General features: G+C 28.7%; 2 protein-coding genes and 1 pseudogene across 3 annotated transcripts; 1 reads left to right on the plus strand and 2 right to left on the minus strand.

The window, feature by feature from the left end:
* Positions 1–998: 998 nt before the first annotated feature.
* Positions 999–7,532, plus strand: LOC121210988 (uncharacterized). The gene is made up of 5 exons (XM_041083082.1): positions 999–1,255; positions 1,337–1,386; positions 2,804–2,884; positions 6,516–6,844; positions 6,923–7,532. Exons 4-5 carry the CDS (start codon positions 6,797–6,799, stop codon positions 7,415–7,417), a joined length of 543 nt encoding a protein of 180 aa, XP_040939016.1. The 5' UTR covers positions 999–1,255; positions 1,337–1,386; positions 2,804–2,884; positions 6,516–6,796; the 3' UTR covers positions 7,418–7,532.
* Positions 7,533–8,648: 1,116 nt separating this feature from the next.
* On the minus strand, positions 8,649–10,549 carry LOC121210989 (probable peroxygenase 4; annotated as a pseudogene).
* An 8,738-nt stretch (positions 10,550–19,287) lies between these two features.
* LOC121210990 (nudix hydrolase 18, mitochondrial) lies at positions 19,288–21,066 on the minus strand. 2 transcript variants are annotated; one of them, XM_041083083.1, is made up of 6 exons: positions 20,713–21,065; positions 20,422–20,527; positions 20,217–20,300; positions 19,944–20,072; positions 19,492–19,650; positions 19,288–19,387 (listed from the first exon to the last, which is right to left on the minus strand). In XM_041083083.1, the coding sequence occupies exons 1-5, from the start codon at positions 20,784–20,786 to the stop codon at positions 19,525–19,527; spliced, it is 519 nt and encodes a 172-aa protein (XP_040939017.1). In that variant the 5' UTR covers positions 20,787–21,065; the 3' UTR covers positions 19,288–19,387; positions 19,492–19,524. The 2 variants fall into 2 exon arrangements, with proteins under 2 accessions (XP_040939017.1, XP_040939018.1); XM_041083084.1 differs by having other exon boundaries at positions 19,288–19,650; positions 20,422–20,512; positions 20,713–21,066.
* Between the last annotated feature and the right edge of the window lie 1,315 nt (positions 21,067–22,381).

Raw genomic sequence — 22,381 nt, forward strand, 5'->3', positions numbered from 1 at the left:
ATTATGTATCAATTTACCCTAAATTAATCAATTAACCCTAAATTTAATCAATCCCTAATTTAATCAATTAACTCTAATACCCTAAACTCTAATTTAGTATTTAGTATTTAAAATTAATAGTTAATTTAAACCCCAATTCAATTAATTATTTCCTAAAACCTTAAATTCTAAACCCTAAAAAACCCTAACCTAAAAACCCTAACCTTAAATCCTAAAAAACTTTAACCCTAAATTAGTTAAACCCTAAAAACCCTAACCTTAAAAAAGGGCAAAACGCTTCCCTGGGGGAGCATTTTGCCCACGTCAGCAAAGCGCGCCCTCAAGGAAGCGTTTTCTGCTAACGTGGACAAAACGCTCTCCTAGGGAAGCGTTTTGTTGACACGTACTTTGAAAATGCGCTGACGTGGATGTATTTTTGTGGAAAACGGCCTAATCCGATAAATAACCCAATAAACGGCCCATTTTCGTAATTAAATTTATAAAAGGGCCCTTTTAGGTAAAACGGCCTTTTGCTCAATTACAATGTTTTTTTTTTATCATTAGTGTTAATTTAACCATTTATAAATGAGATGAAATTAAGGAACTAGCTTAATTGAATTGAATGAGAGAAATCTTAAAATTACACATGAACTATGGTTTAATGTGCAATTATATACATGAATTTTGATTTTGTGTAATTTTATACTTGAAATTTTTATTTGATCCAATTATTGTAAATTATTAACACAATTATTGATATAACATCATTTTGTGTTTATATATTGTATACATAAATAATTATATTTATCCAATATAAAAATAAATTAATTTATTTATTTCTTTAAATGTGCGTGATTAAATTAAAATTAAAGTTTCAAGTATACATTTGAACCACAATTAGAGTTTCATGTGTATAATTGCATTAAATTAAGGCTCCATTTGGAAGTCAGGAAAACATTTTTCAGAAAATGTTTTCCTGGTTTTACGGTGTTTGGAAGCCTGAAAACATTTTACATTTGGAAAATGTTTTCCTAGACACGAGTAAAATGACCTGCAATTTGGGGAAAATGTCTTACTGATTTCATTTCTATAACACATTTTTCATCCCCTTCTTCATCCAGGTAAGTCTTCTTCTTATTCCGTTCTTCAACTTCTTATAATATTTCTTCCCTTTTTCCTTACCGTCACATATCTTCTCTTTTCAGGCAAATTTTATACACTGCAGTTTTATTTCCTATCTTTCTCACTTTCTCAGGATCTCATTCCTCTTCGCAAGGTATGGCATCTTCTTTAATTATGCATTTTAATTTTGTTTTGGTGATGGGTTTTGTGATGTGGGGTTGTGGTTTTGGTGCAGGAATTGGACACATTAAAATCGACTGATATCATTGGTGTCAAGAATAAGAAGTAAGGCTTCCCTGGCCTCAGAGGAATGCATCAATGCATGCCATTCATGAATCTTTTTTCTTTTTAACATAAGCTTAGCATTAGAAAGGGGAGGTAAACAGGAACAGTCTTTGGTGTCTTGTGCAATATTATACATACTTGTGGGTGATGGCTGATACTTGAAGATTGATTCCACCAAGCTCACCTTTAGCTATCTTCCTTGACAAACTTTACTCGTCCATATAAGTTTGTCAAATTTATTTCAGAATCAAGATGTCACTTTCTATTCTTGCTTCTTTTTTATGTATATAGGATGGTTTAATTTGTTTTACGATAGATTTTGTGCTTCGCCTTAGCTTTGATGTCAATATCATAGGAGGAGCCCTTATATCTAGCACGCAGTTTGAGTTAACAATAGCTGTAACATCTTAAAATAGGGAAAAAGAGCTGGTAATTATTGAATATAATGTCCAATAAACCAAAAAAGAGTATACAATGATGTGATTGTTAAATACTAATTTTGTGAAACATCTTAATATCTGATACGTAATAAACTATAAGCCAAAATTCTTGAAGTATCATATTACATGTAAACAACATCTTGGTGGTTTTAGAATCAAAATTTTCACAAATGCCTCTACAATAAAAAAGTAAAACCAAACTCCTTGTTCGGTAAATGGGTAATAAAATCTGTATAGTTTACTTGCAAATTTCATTAATTTTGCCTTAGTGTTTGTGATTCAGAGTAGGCTCAAGCATAGATGCTTCATGTAGTTTAGTCATGAATTTTGCAAATGAAAGTGAGGTGCGTGAAAGTAGCAATGCTTCCAAGTAGGTTTGATTGTTCCCTATAGTTTATGAACTTAGTTTATTCCACTGCCCCCTCCTACCTTATGAAATCTACTAGGATAGAGAATCTTTAGATTTGGTTTTAAGTTTGGAATCAAGTTTGAATACCTTCTTTAGTTGCTTCATAGTTAAAAAAAGTTAGAGGGATGACCAATTATGGTAAGTGATATTTGATGCAACAAGTCAAATTTGGATAGGATAAAGATCAAGGAATTCTATCAGCACTAGGGAATGAGTACACTAGTCTCAAGGTATTAGAAAAAGACCTAAAAATAGTAGGGTTTTGGTGGAATGGAACCTGCATAAGCAGCTTATTTTGCCTAGAGTTTGACCATACTTTTTAAACCTTAGTAATACTTCATAACCTAGTTGTACTGCATTGTGCTAACTACGTTTAGAGAACCATTTGAAGGGGGAAAGAAATGTGAATGCCTATTGTTGTTGCCTTAACTATATTGTTCTCAATTAATTTTTGTTGGTTCCTATGCATGCCATTCATGAATCCTTTTTCGCAGTTTCATATATTATTCATGTGTTAGTTCCACAGTTACTAATGAAAGTTGAAATTCATTTGATGTTTGATTGTAAGGGAAATCAGTCGAAATTTTACATGCTGCTGTTTCGTTTCCTATCTTTCTCTCTTTCTCAGGATCTCATTCCTCTTCGCAAGGTATGGCATCTTCTTTAATTAAAGCTGTTTTTTTTCTTCTTGTTCTTTACTTGCTCACATTTTAACTGATTTCATGCCTAAAATTTTATGCCTGCCTGAAATTTTAACTGCCACTTTTTCACAACCAAAGCTCCTCAGATTCCTCAATAATGATATCCCCAAACAGCAAACCATTACTATTGAGAAGGCAGAATTAATAAATAAAATTGAAACCCTTCCATAACAAGTATAATATGTATATCTATTTGTATTGCATGTTTTGTTTCAAGCATTCCTTCATGCATACAACCTTGAGTATTTATTTTATTTTATAATAAACAATCTCTGGAGAACCTTTAGCAGACTTGTATCTAGAAATTGTTTTATTCATGCTGCTAAAATGAACAAATGATTAAGACAATACTCTTTCACAAAGAGAAATTAGGCACATATTCTTTCTATTAGAACATTTAGCTCACTTCAATATTATAGCATGCAGAAACAAGGAGCAATCTCAATATGCTAGAATAGACAATGAAGGCACCTCTCCCTGCAATTTTAAGCTTATGGGTTTTTGTACTTATTCTGTCTCTCTATCAGATACACGTTCCTATAATTCTGCTGAAGTCAATATAAATCGACAAAAAAAATAGCCTTTTCTTCCCTTGATAATAAAAGTAATTGTTCTCCTCCATTAAAAAGAAGTTAATGTAGCAATTTTTGAAAAAGAGCCGGGGAAGATCAGTAGGGGTGAAGTTCATAATAAAATAATTAAAAAATTGGATCAAATAATTATCCATCCCTAGCAAATGACTACTATCATTATCATACATGACAATGAAATAAGTATGGAAGTATTTAATAATATAGTTTATGATATGATTTGGTTAGCAAGAAAACTCCGTTGGGTGATTTGCAAATGCATACCATGTGTTAGACAAGTTTTAATTTTCCTCTTATTATTTAGTATTTAATTCAATAATTTCGGAATAATTGTCTTTTTTTAATTAAAAAAAAAAAGAGATTAGACTACTATCATTGTCATACATGAAAATGAAACATTTACAATTTGTTGTTCGTTTACTTTATGGTCCAGTTAGGTTATAGATTTGATGGTAAGAGAGAAAAGCTATGAATTGAAATAAAATAAAAACAAGTTTTCATTATTTGAAAGATTAATCAAATATTTGATTTTTTTTTATGAATTGATCTGATTTTTATTTATATATCCAAATCTAATCTCTCTTTAATTTTATTTAATACATTAATCCTAATTTTTATTACATTCATGAAATTAGTTTTGTTTTAATCCATCTCAAATTTTAAGCAATATTTTCTATTATATTAATTTTATAAAACTAAAAGAAACATATATTCTGAATTATTATAAAATTAAAATATCATAATTAAAATTATAAAGAAATTATTATAGAATCCAAAGAGAAATATTTTAGTAAAAAGAAAGGATTGTATCACGTCATTCTGTATTCATTTCCAATTATTTAATGATATTTCAGTAAAAGTTTTCATGTCATTGATATGTAATTTTTTTTTTGAACCCAAACCATGAATCCTGAACCAAAATGTCAAGCTTAGGATTCAAGATTTAAGGTTTAGGGTTCAGTTCAAGGTTCTTAGTTTAATGTTTCAAAATCGAAGTTTGAGATTCAAGTTAACAAATTATTAAATTTATATAACTAACAAGAAAAAAATATTAAAATATCATTAAATATTTAAAAGGGGATACGAGATGAGGTGGTATCCCTAATCATTTCTCTTTAATAAATCTGATTTAATTTTAATTATTTTAATAAAAATATAGTTACTCTACCTCGATTTTTTTTAAATAATAGCCCTTATAAAATCCAAAAGATCAAAGATGTTTTTTTTCCTGAAAATAAATGCCGGTAATATTTATAAATAAATGAAATCTACACATTCTAGTGTATTATAGAAAATAGTAGCTACTATAATAAAAATAGTAACATCACTACACATTGTCTTATTTATTTAACAGTAGTGTTTTAATTTTTTTAACACATGGTATTTGTATGTATGCACTTTAGTCATGGTAACTTTAGTCATAAATGTGATCTTATTAAAAGTTTGCATCTTTTTTGTAGTGATCAAATATTTGTGTGGCATTATTTTGTGTAGATGGATCGTAATCAAGATCAAAATGCAATTGTCAGAGTCATGACCTCAGTTTTAGCTTCTAGGGCTTTCTGGATTAAAAAATTAAAAACAAGGAAGGAAATTGCTTCTCACCCTCATGTGAATCGAGATTATGAAAGAGAAAATTATATTAATAGTATTTTATATAGTGGTGACCAACATTGTATTGATGTGATAAGGATGAAATCGATAGCCTTTTTAAATTTGTGTGATATTCTTAGTAGGAATAATTTCTTACAATCAACTAGATCGGTGATTATTAGGGAGCAAGTAGTTATATTTTTACATATAATTGGTCATAATGTAAGGTTTTGAGTGATTGGACCTAGATATTATAGATAAATTGAGACAATTTACCGTTACTTTAGGGTTGTATTGAGAGCTATTTTGAAATTGTATAAGCTAGTTATTAGATTACCTAATGAGTCAACTCCTAGTGAAATCAGAAACAATCCAAGGTTTTATCCTTATTTTAAAGATTGTATTGGAGCATTAGATGGAACTCATGTTCGTGCATCCGTTCCACTTAGCATTCAAGGAAGATTTCGTAGCCGTAAGGGGGGGACGACACAAAATGTATTGGCGCCCATTACATTTGATTTGAAATTTTCCTATGTTCTAGCTGGTTGGGAAGGTAGTGCACATGATTCTCGTATTTTAAGTGATGCACTTTCACGCCCAAGAGGATTAAGAATTCCGGAAGGTAAGAATTATAAAACATTAAATATCAAATAGTTCTAGTAAGCTCATAATTTATTAGTAATAATTATGCTTTGTTAAATTGTAGGTAAATATTATCTTGCTAATGCTGGATATGGCATCCGAAATGGATATATTACCCCATATCATGGTGTTCAATATCATTTAAAAGAGTTTAATGCTCAGGGGCCTAAAAATGCAGAGGAACTCTTTAATCTTCGTCATTCATCATTGCGAATTACAATTGAATGTGGTTTTGGGATTTTGAAGAAACAGTTTCGTGTATTAGATGCTGAACCATTTTGGAATTTTCAAACTCAAGTAGATATAGCTTTGGCTTGTTGTATCATTCATAATCATATAGTGAGAGTTGATCTTAGTGATTTACTTAATCAAGGATTATACGAGAAGCTTGAGTCTGATTTGATAATACCAACTCTTACGGAGCGAGAAGAAAGAGAAGAAACAAGAGAATGGTCTGCTAAAAGAGACGAAATTGCACAAACTATGTGGACTGATTATATGGCTAGAAATATTAGGTAGGTTTAGGGCTTAGGGTTGTTGTTTTTTATGTTATGTATGTTTTAGTATTGAAATAGTTTTTTTTGTTAATGTTGGTTGGATAATGATATTGAAATTTAGTTTGTTGGACTTTGAAATTATTATGTCTTGAATTTGTTCGATATTGATTATGTTTTAAGCTTGTTAGATATTGAATTTATTATGTTTCAAGCCTGTTGGATATTGAAATGATTAACAATGACAATTATTAATGTAGAATGGGTAATGGAAACAAAGAAGGGACCTCCAAGCAATTCAGGTGGACAAAACTGATGGAACATCTTTTTCTTGAAATTCTAACAGAGGAAGCCCAAAAGGAAATAAGCTTTTAATACTTTCAAAGTAGTTTCTATTAATCGAGTTGTCGAAGCTATTTCAGAAAGATTTCAAGTCCAATGCGATGCGAAGCATGTGGAAAATCATTTGATGACTGTAAAAAAATAGTGGCAGATTATATGCACAATTCAGGGTGAAAGTGGTTTTGGATGGGATGATAACATGAAAATGATCACATGTGATAGAGCGACATATGATGCAGCAATGATGGTAATATATGTATATATATGTTAAGTATATTTCAATTGTTTTTTACTTGTTATTCTAATTGTGTATAATATCTAATAGGCACACAAGAAGTATGAACCATTTCTGAATAAAAGCATTGATCATTATGATGAAATGGCTTTGGTTGTTGGCAAAGATATGGCAACAGGGAGTTTTGCCAGAACATTTGCTGACATAGATTTGGATGATGGTAACCATGATTCAGTGCCTATAAACTGCAACAATGAAGAGACTGAAGAGGTAAAAACAAAAGTATCTTCATCTGGCACATCCAAATGTAAAAGAAAAAATGCTCAAGAAAGTGTCGTTGATGAACAAATTAAATTTGTGGGTGAACAACTTAGCAAAATTGCTAATGCTTTGGAACAATTTACTGCGGATAAGACACCACATCTTTACGAAGAAGTGATGTCGATGGAGGTAGAAGGATTTGATGATGACTTCCTGTGTTCTGTATTTGATTATCTAGTGAGTCATGAATCTGGGGCTAAAGCTTTTTTAGTTAATAGTAAGAAGCATAGAAAAATTTGGCTTCAAAAATTTTCTCAAGGTTGAAGATATTGATACTTTTAATGTGGTGTAATATTTAGTTATGCACTTGAACAATGTTGTTGTTATCATGTGGTGTACAACTAATTATGCATTTGGATAAGATTATTAATTTCTAGTATTAATTGTAGTTTGGAAGCTAATTTATAATTATTTAATCCTTGTTTTTTATTTTTTTATAACACACAATTAGAAATAATTTATTTGACTTTGGTTGTTTTCAATTTATGATGGTTAATATTCTAGTTTAAAAATAATTGAGTATTATTATATATTTAATTTGATTTATTTATTTATAAATAAATTATTGCTATATATATAAAAACAATTTAAAATATAAATTTATTAACAATTGAGTATTATTATATATTTATTTAAAACAGCTTTTCCGGAAAATATTTTCAGAAAATCTGCCAAACATCAGAAAATATTTTACACAGATTCATCCAAACACTAGAAAAGTAAATCATTTCCAGAAATCATTTTTCGGAAAATATTTTACTATGTATACAATTACACATTAAATCAAAGTTCATGTATAATTTATTAAAAAATTTTATAAAAATCAAAGCTCATGTATAAGTTTATGTATATAATTGCACATTAAGTCAAAGTTCAATTAAAGTTAACAACCCCAAAAAAAAATTTCCCAGTTAAAGCCATCACGTGTCATAACACAATATGACATGTGACGAAAAATGATAAAAAAAATAAAAATTAATAAAAATTATAGAAAAATTATATATTTTTTATAAAGTTATAAGAAAAGTTATATAAAAATCAGTAAAAATCAATATTTTTTATATTTCTTCTATATTTATACATATTTTATATATCTTTTTACGATTTTTATAAAAGTTTACAGTTTTTTTATAAAAGTTTTACAATTTTTTTCTAATTTTTAATTTTTTATTTAAATTTAACAATTTTTATTAATTTTTATTTTTTATCATTTTTTGTCACATGTCACGCTGTGGTTGTGACACATGGTGACTTTAACTAGAAAAAGTTAGGATGATTAACTTTAATGGTCAACTGCTAAAGTTAACAATCAAAAAAAATTTTTGATACATTTTAACAGTTCAAGAATTTAATTGAGTGTAAAAAAAAAGTAAAGAATTAAAATTTTTTTTTTTAAAAAAAGTGAGGGGAATGGATGATAGGTAAATGAAATATATATAATTTGGATTAGGATATAAATGGGGATGTGAAGATGTGAGATAAAATAGATGTAGAATGGGTGAAATTTTAATTGTTTCAATTCCTTCAAACGAGTAATTAAATTTACATCTCATCAAAACAAATTCATAATAAAAATCAAGCCCATGTAAGAGTATGTCATTCTTTCTTTTTACCGGCAGTTGCTAATTTTTCCCTTTCCATTTGTTGAAACAGGCTTCCATCATAAACACCTCTTAATTGTTTCCTTCTTCAATAATCCTCCCTTGTCTTTGCACAAATTGTATAGAGTTATCCACTCCGTCCAGCTAGCAACCCTGCAAAGTTTATAATTACGAAAACAATGAAATTACAAATATATATTAAATTTTATTTGTGACATGGGAAATATAACAAGTGATTGATTACCATCCCCTGTAATCCTTGGGTTCCCTGTTAGCCTTAAGCATTGCCTTCAGTTCATGGGATGTTAAGGCATCCGAATGAGTGCGAGCGAATTTGGCGAAGATTTCTTCGAACTTCCACGACACAAACCTATCATACAAGTTCAATTTTAGATATGCATGAAATGATCATTTATTTATTTCCATTTACGTACCTTCCTTTACTATCATATACACCAGAGTCACTCCCATGCTTCGCCATATGGATATTTTTAACCTCAACGCCAAGCATAAGAGTTTCAAGAGAAAATGTTTTTCCCTAATTCAGAAAATAAAAATCATGTATACACAAACTAATTATGACGAAAATAGGGATCAAATCAAAATTTTTGTTTGGAGAAACAGAATTAAGAACATCTTTAAATTAAAATCTAGGTCAAAATACAAGTTTATTTTTATTAATTTATAATTTTACATATTTTAAAAGGTAAAGTTAATTTTAGGAGAAGCGAAGCTCTAGACAAGGGGATTTAATGTCAACTAATAACTTTATATATACAATTAAAGAGCTCCAGTGTTCCTTAAGACCATTTAATCAATAATAAAGAAAAGAGATTAATAGAAAAAAAACTTGACTAATTCCAAGTTTTACAAGCACATTGAGTATGAAAGTGTACAGAGCTAAATACACTCATGTTTCCTTTTACTTTTTTACTATATTTGAAATAGTGAAAAGCTTCACTAACTGAAATCCCGAATTTTAGGAGTAAAAAAATATCACAACATATTTCTTGCAAAGGGAAGGACCAACAAACTTGCGACAGAAAAACAAATGTAACCAACAAGGAAGGAAATAAATAAATAAATAAAAAGAAGAAGAAGTGAGAGGCGAGAGTTTACAGGGCGAGTTTTACGACTGAGACCAAGGTTGATTAAGAAGGCACTGATGAATGACAATAAATAACCAGCCCCTATTGCTCGAAAACCTGTTTAAAACCCAAGCGACGAAATATGAAAATTCCAATATTTAATCTCTCTTTTAATAAAGAAAATAAATAATTACCTTGAAAAGTCTCCCATGGATAAATAATGCCATCATTGTTTCTGTCAAAGAATGCTACATGTTTTTGCAGAGCGTTTTCATCAGAAACCAAACCTCTCCCTGCATCTTCATCATCCACTCCTGCATATCCCCCATTCATTCTCTTAAAAAAAAACTCATTAACGACATGAATTCGTTCGTGGAAATTCACTTCTTTTTTTTTTAATATTATTAAACATACCTTCTTGAAAATCATTGGATGTCAAAGAAGAAGCCATATCTGAATAAGTCTTGGATTTCGTGAAAAACAAAGAGATGGGAGCAACAGGGTTTTGATTAAAAAAAACCAAGGAAAAGGAACCAAAACAACTGTCGAATAGTTTGATTCTTTTGCTTTGCCTTCTTTTTTTTTTTTTTTAACTATTGCTTTGCTTTATTCTTTGAAATGAAGATTGCAATGAAGTACGTGGCTCTTGCTTAACAGCCATTATTATAGGGTGAGACTTGAGAGTAGCGCCTTTGGCTACAAATATCTCATTCCACTCTTTTAGGTTTAAATTATGGGAATTTATTATTAGGGTTCAAATACTACCCTGGGTTGTTAGGTAATATTTAAAAAATTAAAACATTAATTTTGGGTAATATTAAAAAAAATTAAAGCAAACATATTTCATTTATTTAATATGTTTGTAGACCTGAAAAATAATAATTTATAAATTATGAGAGGGATCTATTTACACCCGTATAAAATTATTTTAGTTTTATTTTTTCATATATTTTTGTGTTATTAATATTTTAACAATTTAATAATTAAATTTATTGATTTAATTGTACTTATTAAATATATAAATTTTTGAATCAATCCAACATCTCTATTATTTTGATCTAAAATACTATATGTATTAACATTTATTGAACAGTTAAAAATTTTACATAAAACAAGTAGTTATCAATTTTTACATACATAATTTATATGTATAAATTATCAAATGTGATTATTAGATTGTTAAAATATTAAACAAATATATTAACACTCAGATGAAAAATTATATTTATTTAAATTTGATATTTTAATTAGTATTTTTAAGATAAATAGATAGGGTTTATTAAAACTTTTATAAGATAAAAATAATTTTTTTTATATATCATTCATGTTCGTGTTACGACCAAGACTAATATTAATATTTACAAGAGTTGTGATTTTTTTTAATAACTTTTTTTCCCAATACTTACACCTCACCCTTACTGATAGAATACATTGTTTTTGGAATATTAAAAATTTTTAAAAATATTCTGGAAGAAAAAGTTGTTAGTTGTGGAAATTTGTGACAAGACTGGGTAGCTTTTCTGGACAAATGTAAGTTTTGTTTTAATTTAAAAATAATTGAAATTTATTGAATTATTTTTTTCCTATTTGTATTTAGTTATGTGTTTTTTATTATTATCAAAATTTAACTTTTTTTTACCTTTTTTTAACTGAAATTAGTAACATCATTTAACATAATTAGTATAGATTTCAAAAGATTTTCAAGTGTTTATATTTTTTATTATTTTGGAGGATTTATATATTTTTTTATAAAAAGAAAATAACACTTAATTACATAGGATTATTTTGAGCAAAAATATCACTTGTTTTATCAGAACAAATCATCATTAAAATCTCTCTTGATAAGTCAACAAAAACTTGCAGGTATTTCTTCCAATCAAAAATCATTCTAGCCTGGTGATTAGCAATTTGATTTTTCTCCTTAGGAACATGCCTTATAAATTACTGACTTTCATGTTTTAAGAACGGTTTAGTTAGTCTGAACAAAGTAAAACTTGAAGTCTTCAATGATCTGTTTTGGATAATCTTAACTACTTTCAAACTGTCAGATTGAATTGACATCTTTTCTATGTCCTCGTTCTTGAAAAAGAGAAAGGCCATCTAAAATGTCTCATACATTTGCATCAAAAATAGGAAAATTGCTCAAAAATCGATTATAGTCTAGTATTCAGTCTCCATTGTTGTCCCGCACTACCGGAGAATTTATATTTTCAAAAAAAAAAAATTTAACTCCATAAAAATAAACATGATTTGAAAGCAAAGAAATAAAAGATAATTAATTTTTAAAAAACTAAAGTGATTTGAAAATTATAAAAGAAGAAAACATATTTGTTTATTAATTAAATTTTTTAATTTAATTAAAATTAAAGAAGATATATTAAATATGAATGAATGTATAATAAAATTTTTACTTTTTAAAAAGTGATGATATGACATATTAATATTGATGCCTAAAAATTATATATTTTAATATCATCTTAATATAATTTATTCTTAATGCGTAAATACTCACATATATATATATAAATTTTAGTGTAAGATAATACCATATTATTAAAATTTGGAATAAAAAAGAATACATACTATCAGCCTCAGATATAAATCAAAGTTAGAAAGGAAAGCGATGGAACGTGAGAAACAGCGAGATGTTTATGGGGACAAATAGGGAAAGTGACAAAATGTGAAACACGAAAAAGAGAGTAATAGTTCCGCTACTTGCCTTTTGCTTTGACAGCACTAAAAGCAAAGCATCTTATCTGGAAAAGCCACACACAACTTTTTAACTATTGGCTTCACATGTCCAACTCCATTCTCACCTTCGCTTTTTCTTAAAATAAATCAAATACCAAATTGTAATATTAGCCTTTTAGTATTGTATTATACCTACTTTGATGCTTGGAAATGGAATCTAGATTAGTTTTAATGCCTGAGCTTTTTGTGTTTTCCTTTTGGGCATTTTGTCTCGCATTGAGATTTCAATTCCATTATTTTCAGATTTTGTGGTGCTTTAAAAGGAAATTGGGTTTTCTCTTCCTTCAAGTCATCCATAACTTCGGTTTTAAAACATATTCCTATAATTAAGGATAAATTACACTAATTGCTTTTATTACATTTCAATTATTTAACTTTTAAAAGTTATATAATTATTATTAAAATTATCGAAATGTTACATTTTGATCATTCATTTGTTAACTTTTGTTAAGAAAAATGACATAATACATTAATTTAAAAGGTTACTAACCAATTTAACTCTTAAACTATAATTAAAATATCAATTTGATACCTTTAAAATTTAGGTTTATTACTCAAATAGTTACCTAAATTTGAATGGGTTTCTATTTTGATGACCAAATTTTTTACCAAGTTTCAAATTATAGATATTTGTGCTACAAAGCATCATTGTATAATTATTATCTTCACATTTTCCAAAAGGAATTAAAAAAAATGAATTGAACTCATCCGGAAGACTTTTTGAGTTGTATCAAAACAATTATTATTGTTTAATCTTTAGATATGATTCTGTAGTTTTGATGCAACTATTATTACTACGAGGCTTGATGTGGTAGTTACTTATTTTATTTTTTAATTATATAATTAGGTGTTTAATTTTTATTTACGAGAATGAAACATATTTTATAATTATTATTATTGACGGTTAGGGGAAAAGAGAATGAGGGTAAACAGTAGCCTTGGCCCCTCCAAATAAAAAATTGCAGTTTTAGACTCTCAAATTTCATAAAATCGTAATTTAATATATGATAAAATTATAACTTGGCGTCCAAATTGCTCAAAGTTCAATTTAGTCTTTTTGAAAAGGCTTAATGATAAATTTGACCACTAACATTTGCATGTTTTGTCAAAATGGCATTAATTGTATTTTTGAACATTTTTTTGGCCATAAACCTTTATTTTTTTCAATCTATTTTTCTAACAAATTTAATGAATAAATTGAAGGTTTCAATTTTTCATATACTTGTTTATTAAGAAGTTTTTCTACTGAGTTAATTTTTTTAGATAATTACGTTTATTTTCTTTAAACTAAGAATTGGTTTTTTAATTTAATGTATTATTTATTTATTTTATTATTTTTCACATGTAATTATCTTATTGGGTTATTTAAGTAATAAATTGTATCACATTAAAAATATTCCACATATGAAATTCCACATCATCCCCATTAATTTTTAAACGGTACTTTTATTAAACCTGTTGAAAAAAAACATTTTGAAAAAAAGAACAAAGGTTGATGCTCAAAAATACAATTAAGATCATTTTGACAAAATATATAAATGTTAGTGTCTAAATTTATCATTAAACCTTTTGAAAACTATAAAGATATAAATTAATATAAGAATTAAATTACATTTTAACATTCATAATAATATATAATTTAATCTCGACCTAAAAAAAATAATTTCTAGCTTTACCCTTTTCCGCAGCGAATACTTTGATTTCCAAAAAAAAAAATAGTAAATTTATAAGTTCATGCCCAACAACTGCCGCCTGTGCCACCGAACTCCATTGTTGTTGGCCGCCTGATGAAACGTGGACTCGAATTACAGCCCCTTATCTTCGACTCTGATTCTCAAACAAAGGCTCGATTCTGGGGAACTAGAAAGCCCAAGAGATGGGTGCTTTCAATTTCTTCTTTTTTACTCCTATCTTTCTTTCTCCCATTGTTTACAACACACAATCGACAACTCAAACCCAGTAACCAACCCCGAAATATTGTGTCAGCTGTCAACTGTTGTATTGCTATTTCATGGACTCGTTTCGTTTAAAGATGATTGATGGTGATGAAGCCCGATGAAGAATGGAGTTTAGCTTTTAGGTGTTGGATTCTCAAAAAATATGAAGATGTTGATCAGTATTTGAGTTTGATACTTTGAATTAGGTATTTTGATTTTAGGGGAAATAGTAAAACTATAAAAGGGTTTAGGAGGGAAAAAATCTAAAATAATAAGAAAACTTGAAATCACGTGGTTTTGAGTAAAAGTAAAATAATCATATAAATTTAAAATGATATACTTTGGTATTTGATTTATTTAAATTATTTAAATTTAAAAATTTAATTCCGCTCGAACTCAAAAAAAAAATTTGAGTTGATTTGATTAACTCGATTTGAATCATTTAAAACTTAAACTTTTTTTTTATTTTTTCACGTCGAATTAAATTTTACTCCCCTTAATTTTTTCGCTTTCTACAAACGAAACTTTGACTTACTTAGAATGTGGAATCTAACTTCATGAAAGTTAGAACCAATCTTACAGAATGAAAATTTTAAATAATTTTAAAGATAGAAAAATTAATTCTCTCTTTGAGAAGCCATTGTAAGCACTCAAGAAAATAGAATTTATTCTTTAAATTAATTATTATTGTTTTCTAACATAATAACAATACTCAAAATATGAATACTTGAGGTATTTTTGACTTAATCCATAATTCTTGTTTATAGAAAAAAAATTATAAGAGTTATATTTGAATAATTAATAATTAAATAATATTAAAAAAAACACAAACACACAACAATGCCCTCTCAAGGAATAAGGAGGCTGTAGCGCCCTTGATTGGGAGCTAGGATTGCGGCCAAATATGTTGCAATGGGCGTATTAGGTAAGTGTATAGTATTGATTACAATTATATATGTTATTTCAACTTTTAATTTAATTTATATAATTTAATTAATCCAATAATTATCCTTTTTTATTTCTAAAAATATTAATTAATTTAAATATAATTAATTTAATTAAATTATTTTTTAACTCAACTCTAATCATTCTAATTCCATTGGAAATATATTTAATTTATTCGTTCCTATCTTTTTATCAATTTTTTAAATTCTAAATTTATCAAATCTAATCTATTGATTTCCTTTGTGCTAAATCTTAAGTTTTCCTATAAAAAGTAGATAGAAAATACATGATAATAATAAGGGTACAATTATTTCCATTTACTTCGTTTTAAGTTAGTAGTTAAAAATCACTTAATAATTAAATATGAGTGTAATGTTAATAATTAGATATTTGTGGAATATTTAGGTAATAAGTATAATTAGTGAGTCTTATTATATTGAGAGCACCCTAATTATATTCTCCAATTTTACGAAAATGATGAGAATTAAAATAATTATATAGATAATTATAAACAATTGCATTTAAATCTAATTATCTTATGACTTTTCAAAAAAACCTGTTCATGATTTAAGCTTAAATTATAAAACGATAATATTTTAATTTAAGGACTATTTTTGAAAATGACATATGTTTTATTTAAAATATAATAATATGTTATTTTATTAATCTTGTTTAAATAATCTTGAAATTCTATTGATTAGAAGTAATTCTTTAAACATTTTGACCTACTAAATAATTAATTAAATCACATAATATTTATTATAAATTATTAATACTAATAACTAAATAGCGTAATTATTATTTATTTATACTTGATTAAGGACCAATCGATGACAATAAGGAGTATATAATTAATGTTAGAGTGAAAATAACTCAATCAATATGAAATGCTAGAGTAATAGATAAAATTACATAGGATATTTATTCTTGGCTTAAGAGTAAAATAAGTCCTTAGTAAAAAATGAAAAAAAAAATCAATTAAGCCATTGAAAAAACTTGCATCCTATTGAGTTCTTAATGACAAAAAAAAATCAATTAGGTCTGTTAATGAAAATTGTTAGTTAACCGATTTGACTGATAAAGGCGTTAATGTGGTAAACGATAGCCAACAAAAGATAACATGTGGAAAGATGCTGATGTGGCATACCACTTCAACAACATATGCAAAAAAAGTTATAAAAAATTAATAATTAATTAATAAATATTACATTGGACAACCATTTGTTCAAGATCATTTGAATATGGACAATACTTTATCTAGATTCATTTTAGATAAATTCAAAAGTATAAAAACTTGAGAAATTATAAAAATATTAGTAATCATATAAAAAAATTTAATAATTAAATCTTAATAATTTTAATTTTTATATATATTCAAATTTTAAAAAGTTGAAATCGAAAATTTCAAATAGAAAAATTCAGCTTTTTAATCAATAATAATCATCTTTAATCCGAAGAAACTCCCGGTAGCCAGGCATGTTCCTCGTGAAATTAAAAATGCCCTTCACAGCCTCAGTGAAGAACCGGTAATACTGAGGAACTGAAACAATGCGAACACGCGATTGGAAGGAACGTAGCCGCATACATTAATGTTGCAGTCCATTTTTTCTGCAGATGAACCAGCAGGAGAATCGTGGCCGTGAATTTCAGCATCGTCGACGTCACAGAGAAGAAGAGGAATGTGAAGCCCAGCGAGAGATCCCGATGCACGGTGTTGAGAAAATCTTGGTACTCCACCGATGAAGTGAGGATGGAGAGGAAGATCACCACCTACGTCAAGGAGCTCGCCGGCCCCGCTACGTCCATCACCGTGAAAAACGAGTACAGAGGTCTTTCCAGGAGGATGGGACGTCCATATGCTGCCATTCCATTCCAATGTCATCGATGATCAAAAACCTTTGTTTCTTTCTAGTGTTTATTTTTATCGAGAAGTGACGAGAATTTTTTTAAAAGTGCTTACTCTCATGGACGCCTTCTGGGGTGGTGTACGCGGCGGCGAAGACAACGGTAGCCACGAGCACGACAACAGTGGAGCATGAATGTGAGGTGTTCTTCACCCATTCTTGCGCCGATTTAAGCTGCTCTTGGTGCATGTCCTTGAACAACTGATCTGCTGTCATGTGTTTTTTGTTACGGTGCATGGTGAAATGCGCTGGTATTTTATTTTTCACGGCCTGCTACATTTTCGTGCATGAATTACTAAAGAAAATTTAACGCACTATAACAACGATGGCTAAATTTCAATCAAATTTTTCAAATCCAAAAATTCAACTTTTCAAAATTCGAATGTATATAAAAAGTTAAAATATTAAAATTATTTATCTCTTTTTTTTTCAATTTTTTATAATTCTTTTAATAATTATTAATATTTTTTTATAATTTCTATATTCTTTATATTTTTGAATTCATTTAGAATGAATCCAGATGAAAGATTTTCCTTATTCATTCCAAATGTAAATTTTATTAATTATTTTATAATTTTAAAATTTTTAAAAAAAATTATTAATCATTTTAAAAAATTAAATTTTTTTATTGAGTGAATGTCAAGTCAACATCCTTCTATGTAGCATACCCTATGTCATCTCGTAATGCCTATTGTCAACCACTTCAATATCTTTAACAATAAAAAACTAACGGTTCGTTAATGAAAAGGCCTAGTTGGTTATTTTTTAGTTATTATGGACTTCATAGGGTGTATAATTTTTTTAAGGGTTCAATAATTTTTTTTTTACTAATGGAAAATTTAATTTTTTGTCAAATATTTTATGGGACTAACATATCATATAAAACAAATTGGTTTCAAGTTATATAGAGAAATTCTTTTTTCTAAAGTGTTATTGATAATTTTTATAATAATCAATAATTTTTAGAATTTAAAATTATATAATTTTATAATTACAATTTATTCCATCAAAATTACGAAATAATTACTACATAATTACATAATTAAAAATTTTAAATTTTGTGAATGTTATCAAGAGTAATTACTGTGTAAGTTTCGTAATTGTTCTCAATACTCTAATTATATAAATTCACTAATTATAATGATTATTTAAATATTATACTCAAATTCAGGGATAAGTGTGTTGTGAAAGTATAAAGGATAAACGTAATTGACAACAACCCTCAAGCGGGTAAGCTTCTTTTAGCTTTTAAAAATTAAACATGCACATCTGAAAACACTCCAACAAATGAAACATTATCTTTTTTGGTGAATAATCACTAAGATTTCATTGATGTGTAAAAGCCTTAATACAATGGAACATAAGCCCAAACCAATACATATCATAGAAAAGGAAAACCATAACAATAAATGTGCCACATTCGAACTTAACATTCAAATGGAGAAATGTCAATTGTTATCAAACCAGCCCATCCCCCCCCCCCACCAAAAAAAAAAAACTGTCAATCAAAACACGAATGTCGCAAACACAAGCCATATGGCGTATTGGATCCGTCAACGGTAGTCTGGTTCCACCCAGTGAAACCAACGGAGCCTCATAGATCGGAAAAACCCGTCAGACCAAGCCTAAACAAACACGAGCCGCAACAGACTCGAGAAAACCAAGCCATCACCGACTGGAAAAGTAGTATTATTTCGAAAAAGGAATCTCGCACCATGGTTAAAGAGAAAGCTAAGCCTTGGGAAATGGCAAGAAAGGGAGGTGGAAGGAATGGGAAAGACGAGAAAGATGGGCGGGAGTGGAAGGAAGGGGAAGCTTTAGAAAGAAGACTCCCAGAAGGATTGATCTATTATCTGAGTAATAACAGAGCAAGCCTCAACATCTTTTCATACGATTGGTTCGCTAAGAAGTCGAAAGTAGCAGCACTTGCAACCACCAATTTACAATTTATTTCCCAACATATCTGACCAACCCCCACAGACCCTGAATATGTTTAACAACTCTCCTCCTGTTAAAATATTCATATTCAACCTCTATGTATTCGAACACAAGTACAAAAATTTGACACTGCAAATATATGCAGCACTTCAACAAAATACCTGTGTTCTATACCTGATGCCAACTAAGTGCCCGACAATGTCCTATTTACAAACAAGTTGAGATATTTTGTCCCTTGTGTTGCTGCAAGGAGGTTAGCCGTTCAACCAGTATGTCTAAGGCTTCCTTCATCCACCAATGCTGGCACACATCCCTGGCTTCCTTCACACTCATCTAAACAAAATTTAAGACAACAATGGCAAAATTAAACCCAACAAATCAGGTACGTAGATTACGAATTATATAAGTAATTAAAAGTGTTGATTCAGGGAAGAGGAGTGCTCTATGTAGGTTAGACTCTTCGTTTTTTGTCTAAGTACTTGAATCTAATATCCCATAGATATTTGGATAAGAGTGCAGAGATATATGATGATCCAAATACATAAAAATACTTGGAAAATTTTAAATCATACCCATATCAACCCTTCTCACCCAAACCCAAGTAGTACAGAGAAAAATTAGCTTACCCATGTCCGTTGTCGCACATTTTGCTCAGGCCAGAGGGCAAGTTCCTCCTTCACAAGCAAAGGGAACATGTAACCTTCATAAAACGTGCCATAGCGTTTGCTCATAAAGTCCCATTTGCCTAATTCGCACTGAATTTTCAAGTACAAATAAATAAAAATAATTAGTTCAAGATTACACTTTGGGATTTTTTTCTTTTTCTTTTTCTTTTTAAAAAAAAATTAATATAAGCGATTTCACAACATTTTTTAACAGTTAAATAAAATAAAACCAACCTCAACGTTGCCTCTAACTCCAGCTTCTTCAACTGACTCTCTTAAAGCAGCTTGTTCTTTAGATTCATCAAGTTCCCAACCGCCCTGATAATTAAAGGCGAGATTATATATGGTTTATTCTCCTTTTTCTTTTTCCTTATAAAATATGGGTATACCTTAGTGAAACAAATGCTTTTTATTTATTTATTAAAGATATTGAGCATACCTTAGGGAACATCATTTTTTGACATTTTTGTGAGGAGATGACAAGAACCTCCAAGTCAGTGCTCAGAGTTCCATCACTATTACGTTTGTATCTGTACGGAATGCATCTGAAGATTATGGAAGAAAATCATGAACTTTGATTCATGGCAAGTATGGATTTATCCAATGAAACAGTCCTGATAACAAATAACCCCCTCCCCCCCCCAAAAAAAAATATATATATATATGTTTTCCAGTGAAATCTTCCTTGCCAAATAGTCCAAAATCCCAAAAAAGGGAAAAGAGGACTCACCCGACAACTTGGCGGCGGCCGAGGGCATTGTATCGCTGCAAGTGCCTTCCCGTACGAGAAACCAAGCAAACCATCGTCAAACAAAATGGAAGAAACAATTGAACAGAGAAGGGTTGAAAACCCAAATATATTTGAAAACAATAGATTTGAGGAGCAAACAAGGTTAGCCCCAAAGAAAATGAACAAGAATCTAAAATTTATAGCGATTATCCAACAAAGGAAAGTTGCTCCTTTGGAGTAAAAAGGAAAAAAACCTGATTTTAGAGTTGGAATAATTATTGGTTAGATAAAGCCAAATAGATTCAGTTAAAAAGCAACCAACAAATGAAAGGCATTGGCAGCTGAGAGATGAGTGGAAGATATTGGAACAACAAAACTGATATTTATAGAAAAAGAAAGAAAAGAGTAAACATATGAATCAACATCAAGGAGTCATAATAATAATAATAAGGATTTTGTCAGAGAAAAGTATGTTTACAATTTTATATTAATTAATGTTTCAAAATATTATTAATAAATTAAAAAGGTAGTTTTATTTTGCTATGTATGGGAATGGGATGGAATCTAATTAAAAACCGTTGACTTCTAAGAAACTCGGTCACGTGAGCGAGCGTCGCTATTTACCCACCCGAGCCCTTTTGTATAAATAAAAAATAACGACAAATTAGCGGCCACAATACATCTAATGCTTATCCAAGTCGAAATCTCCAAGGGACAATGAACCTTTGCTTTTCGAGGCACATATATGTAGGATTCCAACACCCCTCCTTGGGATTCCTTTTATAGTTCCTGTGGGCTGATGAGTGGGTTTCTTCGATATTTGAAGGGTTAAGATGGATTTCTTTTCTTTTTTTTTAAAAAAACAATTTGAGTTTATGTCAATCAAAAATATTCCTTTCAAAAATGAGACTCAGAGATTAAATCTAATTATTTTTTAAGAAAGCTCTCTTTCTTTGACAAGGATCATGCAACTGTGTCAATCCACACGGTTTTCTTATATATTATTCGCCTTCTATAATCATGCTATAGTTTAAAATATTTAATTTTAATTTGGAATTATTAATTATATCTTTATTTAAAAATAAATTGTGATAATTTTATTAATTCTAAAATAAAAGTTTAAGCATTCTCATTCCCTAAGTTATAATAGTTAATAATTAAGATTAAAATATTATTTAAAAAATTCTGAATTATTTTTATTTTTTATATTTTCATAATAATAAAATAAAGTTATAATTTGAATTGAAGTTTAAGTATATAAATGAAGATTGATTTTATCTTTTAATAATCACTTAATTAGTGTTAGGGTTATATATCAATTAAAATTTAAATTTATATCTATAAATAGCATTCATAACTGGATTAAATCATGAACACCTCAAATTTGCACTAATAGATGATAAACCTATTAAGCTACCCGCCTTGTATAAAAAAACTCAAAATGGCTCTTTAAATTGGTAAACCAACAATCTTTTTTCAAAGAAATTAAGACTTCACGGGTTAATATATCTTAAAGTTTGTTAGGGACATCCTATCCAAATGAGTCATGCTTAAGGAACTTAATAAAACTCTTATACCTAAGAAAGTTTCTCCAAAATCTGTTGATGACTTCAGGCTTATCAACATATGCAATTCCATCTATAAAGTGATCTCAAAATTGCTTGTTAAT

Source organism: Gossypium hirsutum, chromosome A12 (assembly GCF_007990345.1).
Source record: "Gossypium hirsutum isolate 1008001.06 chromosome A12, Gossypium_hirsutum_v2.1, whole genome shotgun sequence".
Lineage (NCBI taxonomy): Eukaryota > Viridiplantae > Streptophyta > Magnoliopsida > Malvales > Malvaceae > Gossypium > Gossypium hirsutum.

Bases quoted from the DNA above. Each gene is read 5' to 3' on its own strand.
- LOC121210988 (XM_041083082.1), top strand. From the start codon at position 6,797: ATGAAAATGATCACATGTGATAGAGCGACATATGATGCAGCAATGATG. The intron at 6,845-6,922 runs GTAATATATGTA...AATATCTAATAG, and splicing joins CATATGATGCAGCAATGATG to GCACACAAGAAGTATGAACC.
- LOC121210990 (XM_041083083.1), bottom strand. From the start codon at position 20,786: ATGGTTTGCTTGGTTTCTCGTACGGGAAGGCACTTGCAGCGATACAAT. The intron at 20,301-20,421 runs GTATGCTCAATA...TTTAATTATCAG, and splicing joins AAAAAATGATGTTCCCTAAG to GGCGGTTGGGAACTTGATGA. The intron at 20,073-20,216 runs GTTGGTTTTATT...TTGAAAATTCAG, and splicing joins GAGTTAGAGGCAACGTTGAG to TGCGAATTAGGCAAATGGGA.